Source organism: Chiloscyllium plagiosum, chromosome 10 (genome assembly GCF_004010195.1).
Source record: "Chiloscyllium plagiosum isolate BGI_BamShark_2017 chromosome 10, ASM401019v2, whole genome shotgun sequence".
In the NCBI taxonomy this organism is placed as follows: Eukaryota; Metazoa; Chordata; class Chondrichthyes; order Orectolobiformes; family Hemiscylliidae; genus Chiloscyllium; species Chiloscyllium plagiosum.
The window spans coordinates 44,210,584-44,228,907 of record NC_057719.1 but is presented as its reverse complement, the minus strand read 5'-3'; the positions used below and the strand labels follow the sequence as shown (position 1 = coordinate 44,228,907).

The following is an 18,324-nucleotide window of genomic DNA, read 5'->3' as shown; positions in this document are numbered from 1 at the left end:
GCCTATCACCCTCACCTTAACCTCCTTCCACCTATTGCATTCCCAACGCCCCTCCCCCAAGTCCCTCCTCCCTACCATTTATCTTAGCCTGCTTGGCACACCCTCCTCATTCTTGAAGAAGGGCTTATGCCCAATTCGTCGATTTTCCTTCTCCTTTGATGCTGCCTGACATGCTGCGCTTTTCCAGCAACACATTTTTAAGCTCTGATCTCCAGCATCTGCAGTCCTCACTTTCTCCAAGTTTATCCTAGCCAATGCATGCATCTTTGGAACCCTTGTAGCAGAGAGTAATGGGAGCAGTGTCCTTGTGTATATTTAAGGCTGAAATAGGTAGATTCTGGTTCAGTAGAGGGATCAAAGGTTACGGAGAAAGTGCGAGAAAGTTGATGTCAGGAATGTCGGATCTGTCAAGATCCAATTTGAGGGGCCAAACAGCCTACTCCCATTCCTATTCCTAATGGTCTTATGAAAACCCGGAGCTCAGGTTTTAGCAGCTGAAAACACTTACTTCAGGTGTGGTTATCTAGGAGACCAGTAGGGTGTATGACTTCTCACATATGAGAGGTGGCATCTTTCATTCAACCAAGTTGCACTGCCATATATTAAAATTATCAAGGAGAAAGTGAAGACTGCAGATGCTGTAGATCAGAGCTGAAAATGTGTTGCTGGAAAAGCGCAGCAGGTCAGGCAGCATCCAAGGAGCAGGAGAATCGACGTTTCGGGCATGAACCCTTCTTCAGGAATTCCTGATTCCTGAAGGGCTCATGCCCGAAACGTCGATTCTCCTGCTCCTTGGATGCTGCCTGACCTGCTGCGCTTTTCCAGCAACACATTTTCAGCATATATTAAAATTACCCTTCTATTAACACTACTTTGAATTACTTTATTATGTGGCCCTGATTTCCCTTATTCCTAGTATTTCAGAGTTAAATCCAATTATAATTATTTAGATCCAGAGGATTGGGTTGTTTTTGGAACCAACAGCATATGACTAAAAAGCTGATAAGGGAGACAATTGATTATGAAAGTAAATTGTCAAGCCATATAAAAACAAACAAAAAGCACTTATATGGCAATATAAAAATAACAAGTAGCTAAATTAAATATGGCACCCTTGGATGAAAACTGGGGTATTAATAATGGAAAACTGGGAAATGACAGATGATTTAAACTAATCTTCACAGTGGAAGACACAATAAACACCTCAAGATAACAGGTAAGCAAGGTGCAAATTGGAGGAAAGATCTTGTAACAGTTTGTATAACAAGGGACAAAGTACTTGACAACCTATTGGGACTAAATACAAACAAGTGACCTATTAAGAGTTTCAAAGGATATGGGCTCAGAGATAGTGCAGTCACTGAGTGAAATATTCTAGTACTGACAAACTTCTGGGAGGGTTTAGTGGGGAAAAAGCAGGAGTTTGATTCTAGGTAATGATGCTCATATAATGAGCTGGTGCAGACACAATGGAGTGAATAGCCTCCTTCTACAATTCTGTGTATCTGCAAGTTTCTGCTTAGGATACAAGACATAAATTAAATAACTGTTGTCTCATGTTAAGACTTAACACCTTAAAGACACTCATAAGGACTTCTAAAATACCTCTTATTATTGTTCACTAATACCAGTTTGGACTCTGCCAGGGTCACTCAAATTCTGATCTCAAGATAGCTTGGTTCAAACATGAAAAAATACCTGAATTCCAGAAATGAGATGAGAGTGACTGCCCTTAACATCAGGGAAACCCTAGCAAAACTGGAATCGGGGCAAATCTCTCCACTGGTTAGAGTCATACCTGGCACATAGGAGGATGGGTGTGGTTTTCGGAGGTCATTCATCTCGGCACCAGGACATCTCTGAAGAAGTTCCTCATGATAGGTCCTAGGCCAAACCATCTCTAGCTGTTTCAATGACCTTTCTTCCATCATCAGGTCAGAGGTAGGGATGTTCACTAATGATTGCATAATGTCCAGCACCATTTGTGACTCCTCAGTTACTGAAGCAATCCAGATCCAAATGTAGTGAGACCTGGACAGTATTCATGTCACACAAATAGCAGGCAATGACTATCCCTATAAGAGACAATATATCCACTGCACATTGATATTCAACAGCACTTCCATCAATGAATCCCCCCCCCCCCCCCAATCAATATCTTGAAGGTTCTCAGCGACCAGAAATTCAACTCCACTTGCCATATAAATACAATGGCTTTTGCCCGAAACGTCGATTTTCCTGCTTCTCGGATGCTGCCTGACCTGCTGTGCTTTTTCAGCACCACTCTGATCTAAAAACTAGAGGAGAAGAGTACTGCATCAAGTGACTCACCTCCTGACTCCCCAGAGTTTGTCCACCATCACAAAGCACAAGTCAGAGTGTGATAGAATATTCTCTAGTTGTTTGGATGAGTGCAGCTCCAACAACACTCAAGAAGCTTGACATCATCCAGGGCAAAGCAGTCTGCCTGATTGGCACCACACCCCATAGTTATCCACACCCTCCACCACTGACTCTCAGTAGCAGCCTTGTGTACTACTTACAAGATGTACTGCCAAAGACCCTTAGACAGCACCTTCTAAACCCATGACCACTTCTCTCTAGAAGGACAAGGGCAGCAGATGCACTGGATGCAAGTTTCCCTCCAAGCCACTCACCATCCTGACTCAGAAATATATCTCCTTACCTTCAGCTTTGCCATGTCAGAATCCTGGAATTCCCACCCTAACAATGTTGTAGGTCTATCTACAGCTCAAGGATTGCAGCAGTTCAAGATGGCATCTCACCACTACTTAAGGGCAACTAGGAACAGGCCCAGCCAGCGACAATAATGTTCCACAAGTAACAAATTTTAAAAATCATCTAATTTGTACTGGGCACTCTCCTTTTGCAAATCTTTATACCTGAGTTCATCTGTGTGTTTGATGTCACATTTTTATTATTTTCTGAGTATTAGCGAGAAATAAAATTGCTTTTCTTTTCAGTTACAAAAACGTTATAATTGGATTTTTAATTGATTTTGATGAACCAACAAACAACATTGTTATTTGAGATACAGCTACATGTTAAAAAGAATTTAAAATCTTTGGGCTGGAGTTTGCAAGGAGTGACAATCTCATGCAAATTGTCACTTTGGCCCTTATTTTACAAAAAAAAGGGAGCTCCGTATTTTCTGAAGGTAGATTCTGTTCAGAGCTCCTTCATAAATGCAGAATTGTACTTCCTTTCTGACGGTTCTTTCATAGTGATGAACTCTCAGAGGTCAGCAAGTCACAATCCCTTTTCCTGGCATTTTCTGAAATGTAAAGGTTGCTGCTTGGGGAGATGGGGGAAGAATAGATTGTCAGAAAGGCAGCAGAGGATTAAGGTACCAGCTAAATAGGGTGCCAGAGACATTATGAGTTGGATATAGGGAGCAATCCAGATTAGGGTGTTGGCTGAGGGGGTAGAGTACTAGTTGGGTAGACAATAGGATTTCATGCCAATAGAATGTCAAGAGTGAGAGGGTAGGGTGCCAAGTGGCTAGGATGCCAGAATGCAAGGTGGCAAGATAAGTGATGTAACATTTACGGTAGTTCGGTTGGGCAGGAGAGGCATCAGGTACAGGATAGGAGGCGGGAATGTAGTTGGGGATAATAATGGGTCTGTTAAATAGCTATTCAGTAATTAAACTATGTATTTAATATCTAACTTCTGAGTGACTAGTTTAGTCATTCCACCGTATCTGGGAGGGATCCAATCTTGAGAAACTGCAATGATGAAAATTATGAGTGCATAGCTCGTTTAAAAATAAGTTTAAAATTGCGGATATGCAATTTTTGCATGCAAATGTTGATTTTTATTGTTACTTATTTTTTGGTGCAGATAGGTGAATTCACAATTCATGATCTTGAGGATACCGAGGATTTACTATACTTAAATTCATCAAAACGCTCCAAAGTCACCAATGTAAATGGAGACTTTCAGAAAGTTCCAGAGATAGAGGAATTGCCAAATGGAAGATTCAATTTCCCAAGCAGTTCCTTTGGAGTGTGCTATGATGGGGATTCCATATGGTGCCCATGTAATACTCCCACCTATGCTGGAATAATGACTGTCGAGCAATCAGAAAATCTGAAACCATAGCCATAGCCAACCGATGGGGTTAAAAAGAGATCTGATTCATCCCTGCTCATCTGGTCATAACACATTCTGGATTAGTGGTGCTGGAAGAGCACAGCAGTTCAGGCAGCATCCAAGCTTTTTTATTCCTGATGAAGGGCTTTTGCCCGAAACGTCGATTTCGAAGCTCCTTGAATGCTGCCTGAACTGCTGTGCTCTTGCAGCACCACTAATCCAGAATCTGGTTTCCAGCATCTGCAGTCATTGTTTTTACCTTGGTCATAACACAGCCTAATATTTCAACATTTGATTTATTTTCATTCAAACTTATGGGTCATTAGTTGTGTCATGGAAAAGTCAATCAAAATTCAAAATCTAATTTTAACTCTATAAATCTGTTCCTTTTGTGGAATGTCTTAAACTAATGCAATTACTATTATTCCTGATGAAAATACGTCTGTTCAAATGTTATCAGTGTTTCTTTTCTAAGTTTAAACATGCTTCTTTCCTAGGCTGCTCCTGGTTATTATATGGCTAAATTGATTATTAAACTCATCACATCTGTGGCACAAAAAGTGAACAATGACCCTATAATTGGTAACAAGTTAAAGGTTATTTTCTTGGAAAACTACAGAGTCTCACTGGCTGAAAAAGGTACTGCTAAGAAGCAAAAGACTACAATAGCTTTGTTTAACACTGCCACAAAGGGTAGGGTAGAAGCTGGCAGACTTGCTCTAGAAATGATTGTTGAGCTTTTAAAGTGCAGACAAATTGAGCATATTAATAAAAGCAGAATAGAGGGCATAGGGAAAGAAAATAAGCCACAGACTTGAGTTAAGAGCAGTTGGTATAGACTCACTATCAACAGACTCACAATCAATTTTGATCGCTTTCAAAATCTGCTATCACTCTTATTTCTGTTTTCTCATTCCATCTCCATCCATCTTTCTTTCATATCCAATCTTAGTTCTGTTCCCTTTATAGCTCAACTTTTTACAATTTAATGAATAACATTGGAAGTTTTTGTATGAATTAGTAGGAAGGCTAATAACCGTGAGGCACAGTTTTAAGGTAAGGAGCAAGAGGTTTAGAGAGAGGATTTGAGGGAAAAAAATCACCTAGAGGGTTGTGGGTGTCTGAAACTCACTATCTGAAAGGATGGTAGAAGCAGGAACTCTCAAGAATTTAAGAACCACTTAGAACAGCCGTTGAAACATGCACATCTTTGAGCCAAATGATGGAAAATGGGATTAGAATGGGTTTAATGACCAATGCAGACACAATAGGCTGAAGGGACTCCTTCCATGCTGTAAAAACTCTATGACTTTAATTATTTGTAGGTTTCAAATATTTATTTTATGAATATGATTGTTTAAACATATAAAGGTTAATTTTCCACTTAAAACACCTGACTTCATGATTTCCTGTACTTTAGAAATTATTTAGAAAAAGAAAGAGCTGATAATATGGGATTTCCCAGCATGTTTACTTTGTGTGGGAATTGCAAAGCAGAAAATCTCTGTATAACCAACCAAGTTATTAATATGACTACTGAAATATGTCAAAAATGTGTGTTTTGATTGCACTCATAACAGTTAATCTTTGATTTGACAGTTATTGCTTTTTGAATGACAGCAATTTTATTGATGTGTTTAACTAAAGTGTTGAATTTTGCCAAAAATCAGCTAAGTCTCAATTTTGGCATTGAGGCTTTCTCATCATGAGCTCTTACAAGTCTTCTCATGCTGTCTTCTCAAACTAATCATATTACTTATGGACCATGTCTTTATGACATTCCCCTCCCTACTTGCCGCAGCCAAAATTACTGGCTACTGCCAGGATGTCCAGGATTTCTAGCACTGGCACTCTCTTTAAAACTGAGCCATGTACCTGGTCAAGCACTGGCAGTCTGTAGCTTCTCGGCATGGTCCCTGTAGGTCAGTTGCTCAAGACATGTCAGGGAGAGCAGAATGGCACCCCGCTTTGCTTACAGAGATCTGGACATTCTGGTGGATATGGTATGGTCACTGCAGTAGAACATGCTTTGAGATATTGGTGTCTGGTGTCCAAGCTGGAAGGCCGGAGGAGCAAGCAGTAAGCTTGTCACCAGGTTATTCCTCCAACTTGCATGTCAGAAATTCGCACCATCTAGTTTCTATTAGGCAGGTAGGAAACTGGAAAACTGCAGATCCATGAAATAAGACAATGTAATAATGAGGATGTTAATACATGAAAATAAGCCTTAACAGTCACTTGTGAGAATCTCGTTGTTCAATAATTGGTTGGAAAATGTGATATTTTGTTCTCAATGTCAGGAATCTCCTTACCACCAATCTAATTTGCCCAATTTTCTAACCAAGGCCCATGCCACTAAGTATTACTGTCTACATGTACATTTATCAATTTTCCAATACATAGACTTTTTTATGCCTTGCACAAGTTTTGATCAAACTTTACAAACATATTCTTCCAATCAGAATAAGCTTTGCAGATGTAGTCTAACCTTTGCATATCCAATAAGGATATTTATTAAAACGTGGCACATACAAATATATAATTATATAAGGGACATTACTTAATGCCTGTATGACAATATAATAAAATGAGTCATTCCTTTATGTAATTTCCCTATTTTATAATTTGGTAGAAAAGCAAGGTATCTTCAAAGTATGAAATATATTTTAGTGTGGATCTTTGCATTTAAAGTGGAAGACTGAAACAGACTGTTCTAGTATGTTAGTACATTGTTAAATGCCTTCACAAGATTAAAGGCTTGGATGGGTGCAGCCCCAACAACACTCAAGAAGCTTGACACCATCCAGGACAAAGTAGCCCTTGATTAGCACGAAATCCACAAAAGCATCCACTCCCTCCACCACCGAAGCTCAGTAGCAGTAATGAGTACTATTTACAAAATGCACTGCAGAAATTCACCACAGATCATCAAACAGTGCCTTCTAAACCCACGACTACTTCCATCTAGAAGGACAAGGGCAGCAGAAATATGGGAACACCATCATCTTCAAGTTCCCTTCCAAGCTATTCATCATCCTGACTTGGGAATATATCACTGTTCCTTCACTGTTGATGGGTCAAGATATAGGAATTCCCTCCTAATAGCACTGTGGGTCAGCCCACAGCAGGTGGTCTGCAACAGTTCAAGAAGGCAGCTCACCACTACCTTCTCAAGAGCAACCAGGAACAGGCAATAAATGCTGGTCAGCCAACGATGCCCACATTCCACAAATGAATAAATTTTTGAAAAGTTGTCAAATTACAAATGTATTCAGAAGTTCCAACTGTGCCAGGGGGATTTTACAATGACAACCTTTGTCAGGCCAGTGAACTGTTTTTGATACTATATGTGTGTGTTGATGTGTGCAAGTAATATCGATCATCAGTCATCTTCGAGGTTACAATGCTGACAAGCTAACATTACTGGATGTTGATACCTGGCAAATCTAGCAGTATAACCTTCCACTCCTTGTAAGAGAACTTAGAATTTCCAGCTCATAATGCGTAAATTGTTACTCCTGGTATTGAAGGACTGGGTTATATAAAACCCAAAAAATGAGTGTGTGCCATCAAATTATTAGGCCATTATTTCCTTCAGCCCTTTCCTTGTTGAGTTCTTCAGATGCTTTTGCTCTATATAGCAATATTAATCAATTTTAACTGATCTATTTACAGTTATACCAGCAACAGACCTGTCACAGCAAATCTCCACAGCTGGCACAGAGGCTTCTGGCACAGGAAATATGAAGTTCATGCTAAATGGTGCCCTAACTATTGGTACTATGGATGGAGCAAATGTGGAAATGGCTGAGGAAGCTGGTGAAAAAAATATGTTCATTTTTGGCATGAGGGTTCAAGATGTGAAGGAACTGGACAAGAAAGGGTATGTTTGTAATAAAAGTTAACAAATATTGTTTGCAGTGACCATGAGAAATTACTTATAATGTTAAATAATAATGGAAGACAAAGGTGGGCAGAGCAGCAAACATATGCAACACAAATATTTATCTTTAAATTACTATTAATCTATATTGCTACTAATTCCAATCAATTATCTTGATATATAAATATTAACATTACAATGGATACATTTGAGCAACAGCTTATTTAAAACTGGTACCACTGTTAATAATTTATTGGCCATCAGCTGAAATTAACAGTAGGTCTTGTTTACAAGCTGGTGGTTAAACTTAATCATCATGAGACTCAGTGATGCCTTGGGACTTCATGAGGTCTGCAGTCAATGTAAGGGCATACCAGCTTACAATGGTGGTAGTGTCTGTGAGGTCTCATCCAATGAGTATGACTGTTAGGCCATTGCTTGACTAGTCTGTGGGACAGCTCTTGCACAAGCCTCCAAATTTAGTGAGGAGAACTTTGCAAGGTTGACAAGACTGGCTGTGTCAATGTCATTTCCAATGCCAAGGTCAGTGCCTGGTGGTCTGTCTGCTTTTATTCCATTTCTGAAGTAGTTTGTTGCATTTGAGTGACATAGAGTCATAGATATGTACAGCATGGAAACAGACCCTTCGGTCCAACCTTTCCATGCCGACCAGATATCCCAACCCAATCTAGTCCCACCTGCCAGCACCTGGCCCATATCCCTCCAAACCCTTCCTATTCATATACCCATCCAAATGCCTCTTAAATGTTGTAATTGTACCAGCCTCCACCACTTCCTCTGGCAGCTCATTCCATACCTGTACCACCTTCTGTGTGAAAAAGTCACCCCTTTGCAGAGAATAGTTAAGAGTCAACTGCGCTGGTGTGGGTTTGGAGTAACAAGTATGCCAGACTATAGGTATGGCAGATTTCCACTCCTAAAGGGCATGGATGAACAAGGTAGGTATTTACAACAGTCAATGTTAGTTTAAATAAAGACACAATGACTATCTAACAGGAAGGTTAGGAAGCAGGAGAGAAGGAACTGAGGGGAAAAGGAGACATAAAAGTAATGGAGCAGTAACCAAAATGTGCTATGCAAATTAACACTGAGCAATTTCAGAATTTATTGGCATGGCAGAAATTACAGCAGTCAAGTCAGGGTTGTAAAGAGATGACAAGAAGGAAATGATTTTTATATAAAGATCAAGTATGAGATTTTGTATTGGTATGAAGTTGACTTATAGATGGAGTGAAATCAGCTTGAACTAATGCCTAGGTTCAAGAAGAATTATCAGAGTGAATGAATCCAGGAAGTATTCAAGATACAAAGTTTTAGTCAGTATACTTGTGGGATTTGTTCAGAGGGCATGAGAACATTGGAAAGTAAACCATTTTTCAAGATAATAAATGTTAATGCCAAGCAGAGGTGCATAGTAGCGTCTAGCATTAAGTGTGATCCACAAATCTATTATAATAGCAGAGGAGCAAAGGGATTTAAATAAAGGAACCAAAATCAATGGCAGTCCAGAAAGGAGGAGTGCAAATGAGGGAGTTGGGTGGAAGAGAAATGAATTGAGAACAGCATTGAGGTTTTAAGGAACTAGTCCAGTCTAATGTAGGATGTTGCAGGAATCCAGAGTGCCATTGGAGCAGTGCAGAATTAGTGGCTACAGGGAGCCTGGAGGAAACCATAAAGCTGACAGAGTTTAATCCCAGTGAAGGTGTAGAAAGCTGTATCAGAACAGGTATTGTAATTAAAGTAGTCTGGCAGATAATACAATCTCAGTAGAAAGCAGTGTTGAAGCTCACATTAAAGCCTAGAATCCATTGAAATAGAATCAAGGCAACCAAAGCCGATCAAACCAACAAGTCCAAAGGCCTAGGAAATCAAAAGTGATTTTCAGCTCAGAGCACAGGCAAATACATGGAACAAGTGGATCAGAGGATGATATGTTAGATGTAAATTGAACTTGTAAACTGAATCAAAATATACCCATTAATAGGGGCAGCAGGTCTTAAAATCTAGAGGCAAGCAAAATGAAAGGAGCAATTAATTATTACCTTTTGGACTTTTTAAAACTCTTGTCTTTACTCTTAAAGATTGATGGTTCAGCATATTGTGATTTAGGCTATAAACTGATGAACAGATTTATCTTGACAACTGTTAGAAAATAGAAAATAATAGCTGTGTGCCATAGTTTGCCCATATGGCCTTATTTTCCTACTTCTCTGCCATTTACGCAATTATGATGACTAGTTTTGAAGATGGTCAAATGAGAATACTTCAGCCCCTACAAGAGAAAGTAAGAAGCCTTGTATTCAAGAACTGCATTGGAAAGAGCATAAAAATAACCTAGTATGAGTAAGAACAAAGCATAAAGTACTCCTTGCATCAATTGCAAATGAATGTTTCTGCACTGCTTGCTTTCTTTAATACCCCTGTTCTTTGTACATTCCTAAAACTTTTATGTCCCCTTCATTTACAGGAGTGTTTCAAACAATACTGCACAGACTGAGATTTGAAATTGTGATGAAGCCTCATAATATTATTCTTTGGAAAGAAAAGTAAAATTAGAGGAAACTTAGATTTAAGTTTTCAGTTCTGTAAATGTCAGATCTTTTTTAAATACAAGGCCAGAAAATTATTTTGAATAGAGATAAAACGAGAATTCCAAGAAATCATGTGATTTCAGCAAAATGACTAAAAAGCCCTACCCTCCCTCCTACCTGGGAGATAATTGCTAAGGTGTTGCTGAGCTTTGCAATCCAGAGAGTAAGCAAAAGCGAGGGAATAGAGAAACAGTTTCATTCAAAGAGGTCTAGTACAGCTGCGGTGTTAATAGTAGCAGTTTTCCAAATCACACAGTGCTGGTCTATGGAGAAAGTTGTGGAAGTATCAGAGAGGAAGACATCCAACAAGGCTTTTGAAAACTTGAGTTTTGCACCAATGTTCAACAGTAAAAGTGAGCTGAGTTTGCAGCTTGTTTAAAAGTCTCAAAGATATCGGTTGAAGAAAATACCATCAATTGTATGCAAAAATATTTGTCAAAAAGGAAACTTATATACAGCTGTGCCAGCTAAACAGGGAGCATTAGCATGGAAATGGGTATGAATCTTCTCTAAGGTTGGGGTATCTGTACTTATTGCTGGGACAAAAGGATTGAATATACTTTCCGATATTTATATTGGGTATGTTTCAAATAGCTGAAAATGTGTTGCTGGAAAAGCGCAGCAGGTCAGGCAGCATCCAAGGAGCAGGAGAATCAACGTTTCGGGCATGAGCCCTTCTTCATGCCTGACCTGCTGCGCTTTTCCAGCAACACCTTTTCAGCTCTGATCTCCAGCATCTGCAGTCCTCACTTTCTCCTATGTTTCAAATAGTTATTGTACAGCACAATATAGTTTTTGTTCACTGATACGCTTTTATGTTTTATTGTTAAAAGTACATTGACAGCCTCATGTGAATATGTTCAATGACTGACCTCCACAGTAATCAAAAAGGAAAAATAAAACCTGCCATTCTGACGTCTGACTTGTTTAGTATTACTATAGTTGGAATCATAAAAGGAAAACATGGTGAGGAGGACAGAGTCATTTATGATTAGCTTACCCCTTTGTCTCAAACCTCAGTGTGTTTGGAAGTTTTTAAATCTCTTCTAATACCTAATTTTCTTAGTAATACCTAACATTTAATTAAATACTCATTATCATAGTATGGCAGGAAAGTATAAGTAATGATGGCGAAAGGCTAATCTTGAAAAGAAGTACACAAGATGATGTACTAAGATTGCTACAAAATTTAACTGCTAAGTGGGAGAAATGTGATTTTCTTCCTGAAACCAATTTCATAAAATATTTTGTTAAATATCTATTACTATTTCTCAAGTTATTATTTCCTCAACTTCAATTGCATTTGATGATCTATCCTGCTTCAGGATATCAGATTATTCATTGCTAACTTATGTTGATATTGCTTCCAGATATAATGCTTCCCAATATTATGAAAAAATTCCAGAATTGAAAGAAGTGATCGATCAGATTGCAAGTGGATATTTTTCTCCAAATCAACCTGAACTTTTCCGAGATATTCTGAATATGCTTTTTCATCATGATAGGTAACAATTCTAATGATGTTTAGAAGTCATTAATGTCTTATATCTTTTGTATCTGTTTCTGCCAAATATGAAGTCCCAATTCTACCTCTCCCAATGATTTAGTATTAGCCAGTTCTCTTTACTCATTCCCAGCTTTCCTCCTTCTCCTTTCCTAACATGTTTTGGAGCATATTGCATTCTGTGACGATGCTGCTCCTTTAACAAGGTTATGCTGTCCTTGGTTTTTTTTCAGCAAGGTTGTAAAAGACACAGACTGCAAAAAGTCCAAGTTGAAGAGTTTTAGGGCCAATTTGATTATAGCTAACAGATACTGCCTCAGGTAAAAGGCTTTTAAGTTTTAAAAGGAAAACACTTGTACAATGAAAGGGGAATGGCCAATTGTCCCAGCTCAGATTTTCTCTGGTTTGGTTTGGTTTGGTTTTAGCACAGTAGTCATTTGAGGCGGCAGACCCAAAGAAGCAGGTCCATGCTAGTACCCTCTCTCTGACATCTCTCCTGTGAGACCCTGTGTTTGATTTTACCTTTTGTGCCAAAGGGTGTTTATTGTTCAAAGTTTGTGAGAAGATTTGTAGCTTGGGTGCTCGTTGCTGTGGTTCTGTTCGCCGAGCTGGAAGTTTTTGTTGCAAACGTTTCGTCCCCTGTCTAGGTGATATCCTCAGTGCTTGGGAGCCTCCTGTGAAGTGCTTCTGTGGTGTTTCCTCCGGCATTTATAGAGTGCCATCCACAATCTCCATCAACAAACACATCGACCTGGGCCCAATATACCGGCCACTACAGCGGACAGCTGAAACTGACAACCGGAAGCGGCAGGGACAGGCCACTATAAATGCCGGAGGAAACACCACAGAAGCGCTTCACAGGAGGCTCCCAAGCACTGAGGATGTCACCTAGACAGGGGACGAAACCTTTGCAACAAAAACTTCCAGCTCGGCGAACAGAACCACAGCAGCGGTGTTTATTGTTGCAAGTATTTGGAACAGCATCATTAAGTTGAGATAATCTGTTGGGTTTTCAGATAGGTTAAGTTATTCTGTATTCTGTTCTCTTTTGTTTATGTTTCATTTGGTAATCTTGTAAATAAATTCTGTTTTGTTTAAAACTAAGTAGATTGGCCAGCTGCATTATTCCTAGAGTACCCATGTTACACCTGCTTAAAACAACTAGCAAAGTTAGGGTCTGGGCTGCTTGCTGGAAATGTGTTTGGGGGAGGTGGGGGGAGGGAGATCTGGCCTGGTCCATAGCAGATTGGGGGCTCTTTGCGGGATTTGTTCTGTAGTTCCAAATTGGGATTAGTGTTGTTGGACTCGAAAGCAGCGAGTGGTAGGTATTAGTGTTTTTTGTTCCAGGTATTGAATTTGGATGGTTTAAACCATGTTTGGGATAGCAATGGCTCTTTCAGTCACCAAGAATTTTCTGGGGGTGGAAGAAGGGACTTTGGGAGTTTTGCAAAAAATGATTAGGACCAAGCTGCTGCAATTAGCGACAAGCTGGGGTTGGAGCAGCCTCTTCCATGATAATTACAGTAATAACTCAGCATTTAAATTTGCTGGAAACACCATCAGGATCTTTGGATATGACTAAAACTCAATAGAAAATGAAGCAGCTTGAATTAAAGGCAAAAGACAAGGAAAGGGCAACAGAAATTTAACAGTTTGAATTGCAATTAAAAGCAGAGGAAAGAGAAAAAGAACAAATTGCTTTAGCAGAACAAAAAGAAAAAAAGACAGAAGAGAGAGAAAAGGAGAGAGAGGAAGAAAGAAAGGGAGTGTGAACTTCAAAAATGGCACTTAGACAGAAGTTCAAAAATTCACTTTCTGAAGTAGTGAGAACTCATGTGGAAGAGCAGAGAGTTAAGCAGCAAGATTAGCAGCTGAAATGGCTGATGATTATGCATTGGTCAGAAATCAAAATTTGGCTTCCAAAATCAGTTTCGATCCATGAGGGATAGAAATTGAGGAAAAGAGGAATCCTCACATGGAAAGGGAAAGGGAAAGATCTTGGTGAAGATCATAAGGATAACTTACTACCGGGTAAAAAGGAAATCCTTGAAGGTGACAGAGAAGTTGAAAAGCTCCAGTGTTTTCACTACAATAAAGTAGGCCACATAAAATCACGGTGTTGGTGGGCTAGGAAAAGCACTGGGAAGCCAGATGTAGATAAACAGGATAAGCCAGTGAATTTTGTTGGAGTGGTAACGAAAAGCACAGTGGAGACTAGAACATTGCACCAGAATATACAAACTGGTTGGAGATTGGTTAAGGAGGAAGTGCCAGATCTCCTTAAACCATATGCCTGTGAAGGTAAAGTTGACTCGCATAGGCCAGGAGCAGAAGGTAAAAGGGATACAATATTTAGAGATACAGGATCCTCTCAATCTGTGATGTTGAAAGATGAGGAAATATGTACCTCTGAAAGACTATTGCCAGAAAAGGTACTAATAGCAGGAATTTGTGGTGAGACAAGAAGCGCTCAGTTATCTAAAGTGAGGTTAGAGTGTCCAGTGAAGAGTGGAGAAGTCGTGATAGGAGTACTGGACAAACTCTCAGTTCCAAGAATACAATTTTTCCTTGCTAATGATATAGCTGGTTCACAGGTAGGAGTGCTGTCTGTTGTGGTTGAAAAGCCAGTGGAAACTCAGCAACTGAACTATTACAGGACACATCCTGGGATTTTTCCTGACTGTATGGTAGTGAGGTCACAAAGTCACCAGTTGAAACAGGTGAGATCAAAGAATTGAGATAAGAAAGTTGAAGTGGAATTAGCAGACACCTTGTTTCATCAGATGGTTGACATAAACCAGGAGCAGATAGTTGACACAGCAGACATCGTTAGCTCAGATAAATTAACTGAGTTATAGCAGAAAGATGAAAATTTAAAGCAATTGTATCAAAAGGCATACACAGAAAGAGAATCCGAATGTATCCCTGAATGTCATTATCTTGAAAATAATGTCTCAATGAGGAAATGAACACCATCACATATTCAGGCAGATGAGAAATAGGTAGAAGTTCATCAAATCACCTTGCCAGTGGGTTATAGAAAGAAAGTGTTGTGAGTGGCACATGAGCTATGTCTAGGGGGTCATTTAGGAGTGAGAAAATGCAAACTAAAACACAAAAACATTTTTACTGGCCTAGACTGCACAAGGATGTAGTTGAATTTTTCCAGACATGTCATACATGTCAGATCATTGGAAAACCACAGCAGTACTAAAATCCACATCCTTCATATACATTCCTGCATTTGAGGAATATTTTACAAGAGTCTTAATTGATTGCGTAGGAACCGTGTCTGCGTGGGTTTCCTCCGGGTGCTCCGGTTTCCTCCCACAGTCCAAAGATGTGCAGGTCAGGTGAATTGGCCATGCTAAATTGTCCGTAGTGTTAGCTAAGGGGTAAATGTAGGGGTATGGGTAGTTTGCGCTTCGGCGGGTCGGTGTGGACTTGTTGGGCCGAAGGGCTTGTTTCCACACTGTAAAGTAATCTAATCTAATAACCCTATCTAAAACAATAAGTGGGAATCAGTATTTGTTAACAATAATGGACGTGTCACTATATTTCCAGAGGCTGTCCCATTATGCAGTAAAAGGATTGTAGAGGAGTTACTCATATTGTTCACTAGGTACAGACTACCCACAGAGTTACAATCAGATCAAGGGTCAAACTTCACATCGAAATTATTCAAGAAAGTTATGGACGGTATGCTTGTGTGTATAATGAGGTAAATAAATTGTTGTCCTCTGTTTAAACCATCTTGTGTTACTGTCTGAACACATGTAAATTTTTAAGTAATCCCAATAACCACAAAAAGGAGACCGTATTACCGAGGTAAAGCAATTGCTTCGATCTAATCTTTGACCAAATTGAATCGAATGCTCGTTGCTGGAATACATACTGTTGGTTGTATAAGCGCCAAATGTCTTTTTTGCAAAATAGTAGAAGGGAGTGAGGGGACAGAAAAAAGATGGACTGAATAATATTTTACATGCATTTCATCAGATTTTCTGTTTGTTGTAAACTTAATTTAGAGAGGAAAAAGAAAGATGTCCATGTCCACATTTTATGTTTGTCCAGCCTATGCCCTTCAGTGACATATTAATTCTATAGGAAATAATTTAGCAAAAATGGTTCATAAGGTGCTCTCTGTTTGGTTAACTTCAGTGTTTGAGCTATCTTATTCTCTCCCAGTAGCAAGTAGTTGAATTTCTGATGTAGTTATTTAAATGTAATGAGCATTTGTCATGATCAGATCCTGATTCTTAATCCTGTTTGTTTCCCTACATTTTCCACCAGTGTGTCTCAAATGAGAGTTCTGAGGTTTTTGGAGATTTGACAGCTTAGGAATAAAACAAATCAAATCTAGTGTGTACTATCAAGAGTTGCAGGGAGCGCTAGAAAGGCAGCATCAGACATTAAAGACCACGTTGAGGGCTTATAGTCAGGACTATCCAGATGATTGGGATGAGGGAATTCCCCTTGTGCTTTTTGTGATCAGAGATGCACCAAATGAATTGACAAATTCAGTCCATTTGAATTAGTTTTTGGGCATAAAGTGAGAGGACTTGATGATGGAGAAATTTATGTCAGAATTCAGAGACCACATATTTGAACTATGTGTGAAATTTTCAGGAATGATTTAATGGGTGGGGAAGTTGGCTAGACAGCATTTACAAGTATCATAGCATACAATGAAACAGGAAGCAGACAAGAAATCAAAATTTCACAATTTTGCTATCGGGAATAAGGTGTTACCTCCAATGATAGGTGATCCATTAAAAGCAAGATTTCGTGGACCTTATCAAGTAAAAAGGAAATTGAGTGAGGTGGACTATTTGGTAAGGACTGCAGACACAAAGAAATCTCAGTGAGTGTAACATGTGAATATGCTCAAAAGGTATTTTGACAGGGAAGGAAATCCAAAGGAAACTGTGTTATTGGTTACAACACCAAGAACCAAGTTCAGAGGATCCTGAATTGGACATTCCTCAAATTAAATTGGACAATGAGGAATTTGTCAAAAATTGGGATAAATTATTAAGTTACTTATAGAGTCATAGTCATAGAGATGTACAGCATGGAAACAGACCCTTCGGTCCAACCCGTCCATGCCGACCAGATATCCCAACCCAATCTAGTCCCACCTTCGAGCATTTCTCCAAACCCTTTCTATTCATATACCCATCAAAATAACATGGCTCAGGAAGGTGACTTCAGCTTTGGCAAATTCACTTTTAGCTATGTTTATCACCAAGCCTGCCTTCCGAAGTCGAATGAACAAGTCTGATAAATGTTGCAAATGTTCCTTCCATGTGTGACTAAAATTCACCAGGTCACCTGTATATACGACACAGTTGGCTAATCCGGCAATGCCCTTATTGGTTAGTCTCTGAAATGTAGCTGGTGCATTTTTCATACCAAATGGCATGACTTTAAACTGATACAGTCCATTCGGCTTTACAATAGCCAAAATTGTCTTCGCTCTGACAGTGTGGTCTGACAGATTTTGGCCTGATGGGTTGCGATAGGGTTGTGGGCAAAGGGGAGGTAGGACATGGTGTTGGAGAGTTGGCATTCGGCCTCTGCAACATTGATGACCGTTCTCCAGATAACCACCATCCCGCCTTTGTTGGGGTGGGGAGTGGGTATGGTGGAGGCGGTTTGATGGTGAACCGAGGATTGTTGCAGAACAAGTAGAGTCCTGCACATTCGGAGGGGTAAGGATGCAGCGGGTGAGGGTGGTAGAGAAATTGAGGTGACATTCCTCAGGAAAGGGCTCACATTCATACTCCTCCGACCCCACCTCAACGAATTCCGGATCCGCCACAACGTGGAGCTTTTCTTCCACCGCCTCCGCCTCCATGCCTCTTTCTTTGACAAGAACTGCCAACCTCCCTTGGACGACCCCTTCTCAATCCTTCAACCTTCCTCCTCCACTTGATCACGACCTGACAGCCTTATATCTCTTCATTGCAGACTGCCGAAATGACATCAGCCGCATCAATTTCTCCATTACCCCCACCCATCCCATTCTCCCAGTTCCTCCACCTCTGCCACATCTGCTCAGATGAGAAGACATTTCACTTGCCAGCATCCCCGAAGTCCACCTATTTTGAACAACATGCTTTTCTTCCCTCCGTCATCCAGACGGCCCTCCGCCAAACCACCTCCACTCCCTGTTTCACTGCTCTAAACCCACCCCCAATGCACTA

General features: G+C 39.8%; 1 protein-coding gene across 2 annotated transcripts in view; it reads left to right on the top strand.

Annotated features, from left to right (window-relative positions):
• pygl (phosphorylase, glycogen, liver) overlaps positions 1–18,324 on the top strand; it is a 116,880-nt gene that overhangs the window by 94,971 nt on the left and 3,585 nt on the right. For both annotated transcript variants that reach the window (XM_043697625.1, XM_043697624.1), the window contains 3 exons: positions 4,614–4,755; positions 7,792–7,999; positions 11,982–12,116. In XM_043697625.1, the coding sequence (XP_043553560.1) occupies positions 4,614–4,755; positions 7,792–7,999; positions 11,982–12,116 (485 nt within the window). The remainder of the gene's footprint in view (positions 1–4,613; positions 4,756–7,791; positions 8,000–11,981; positions 12,117–18,324) is intronic.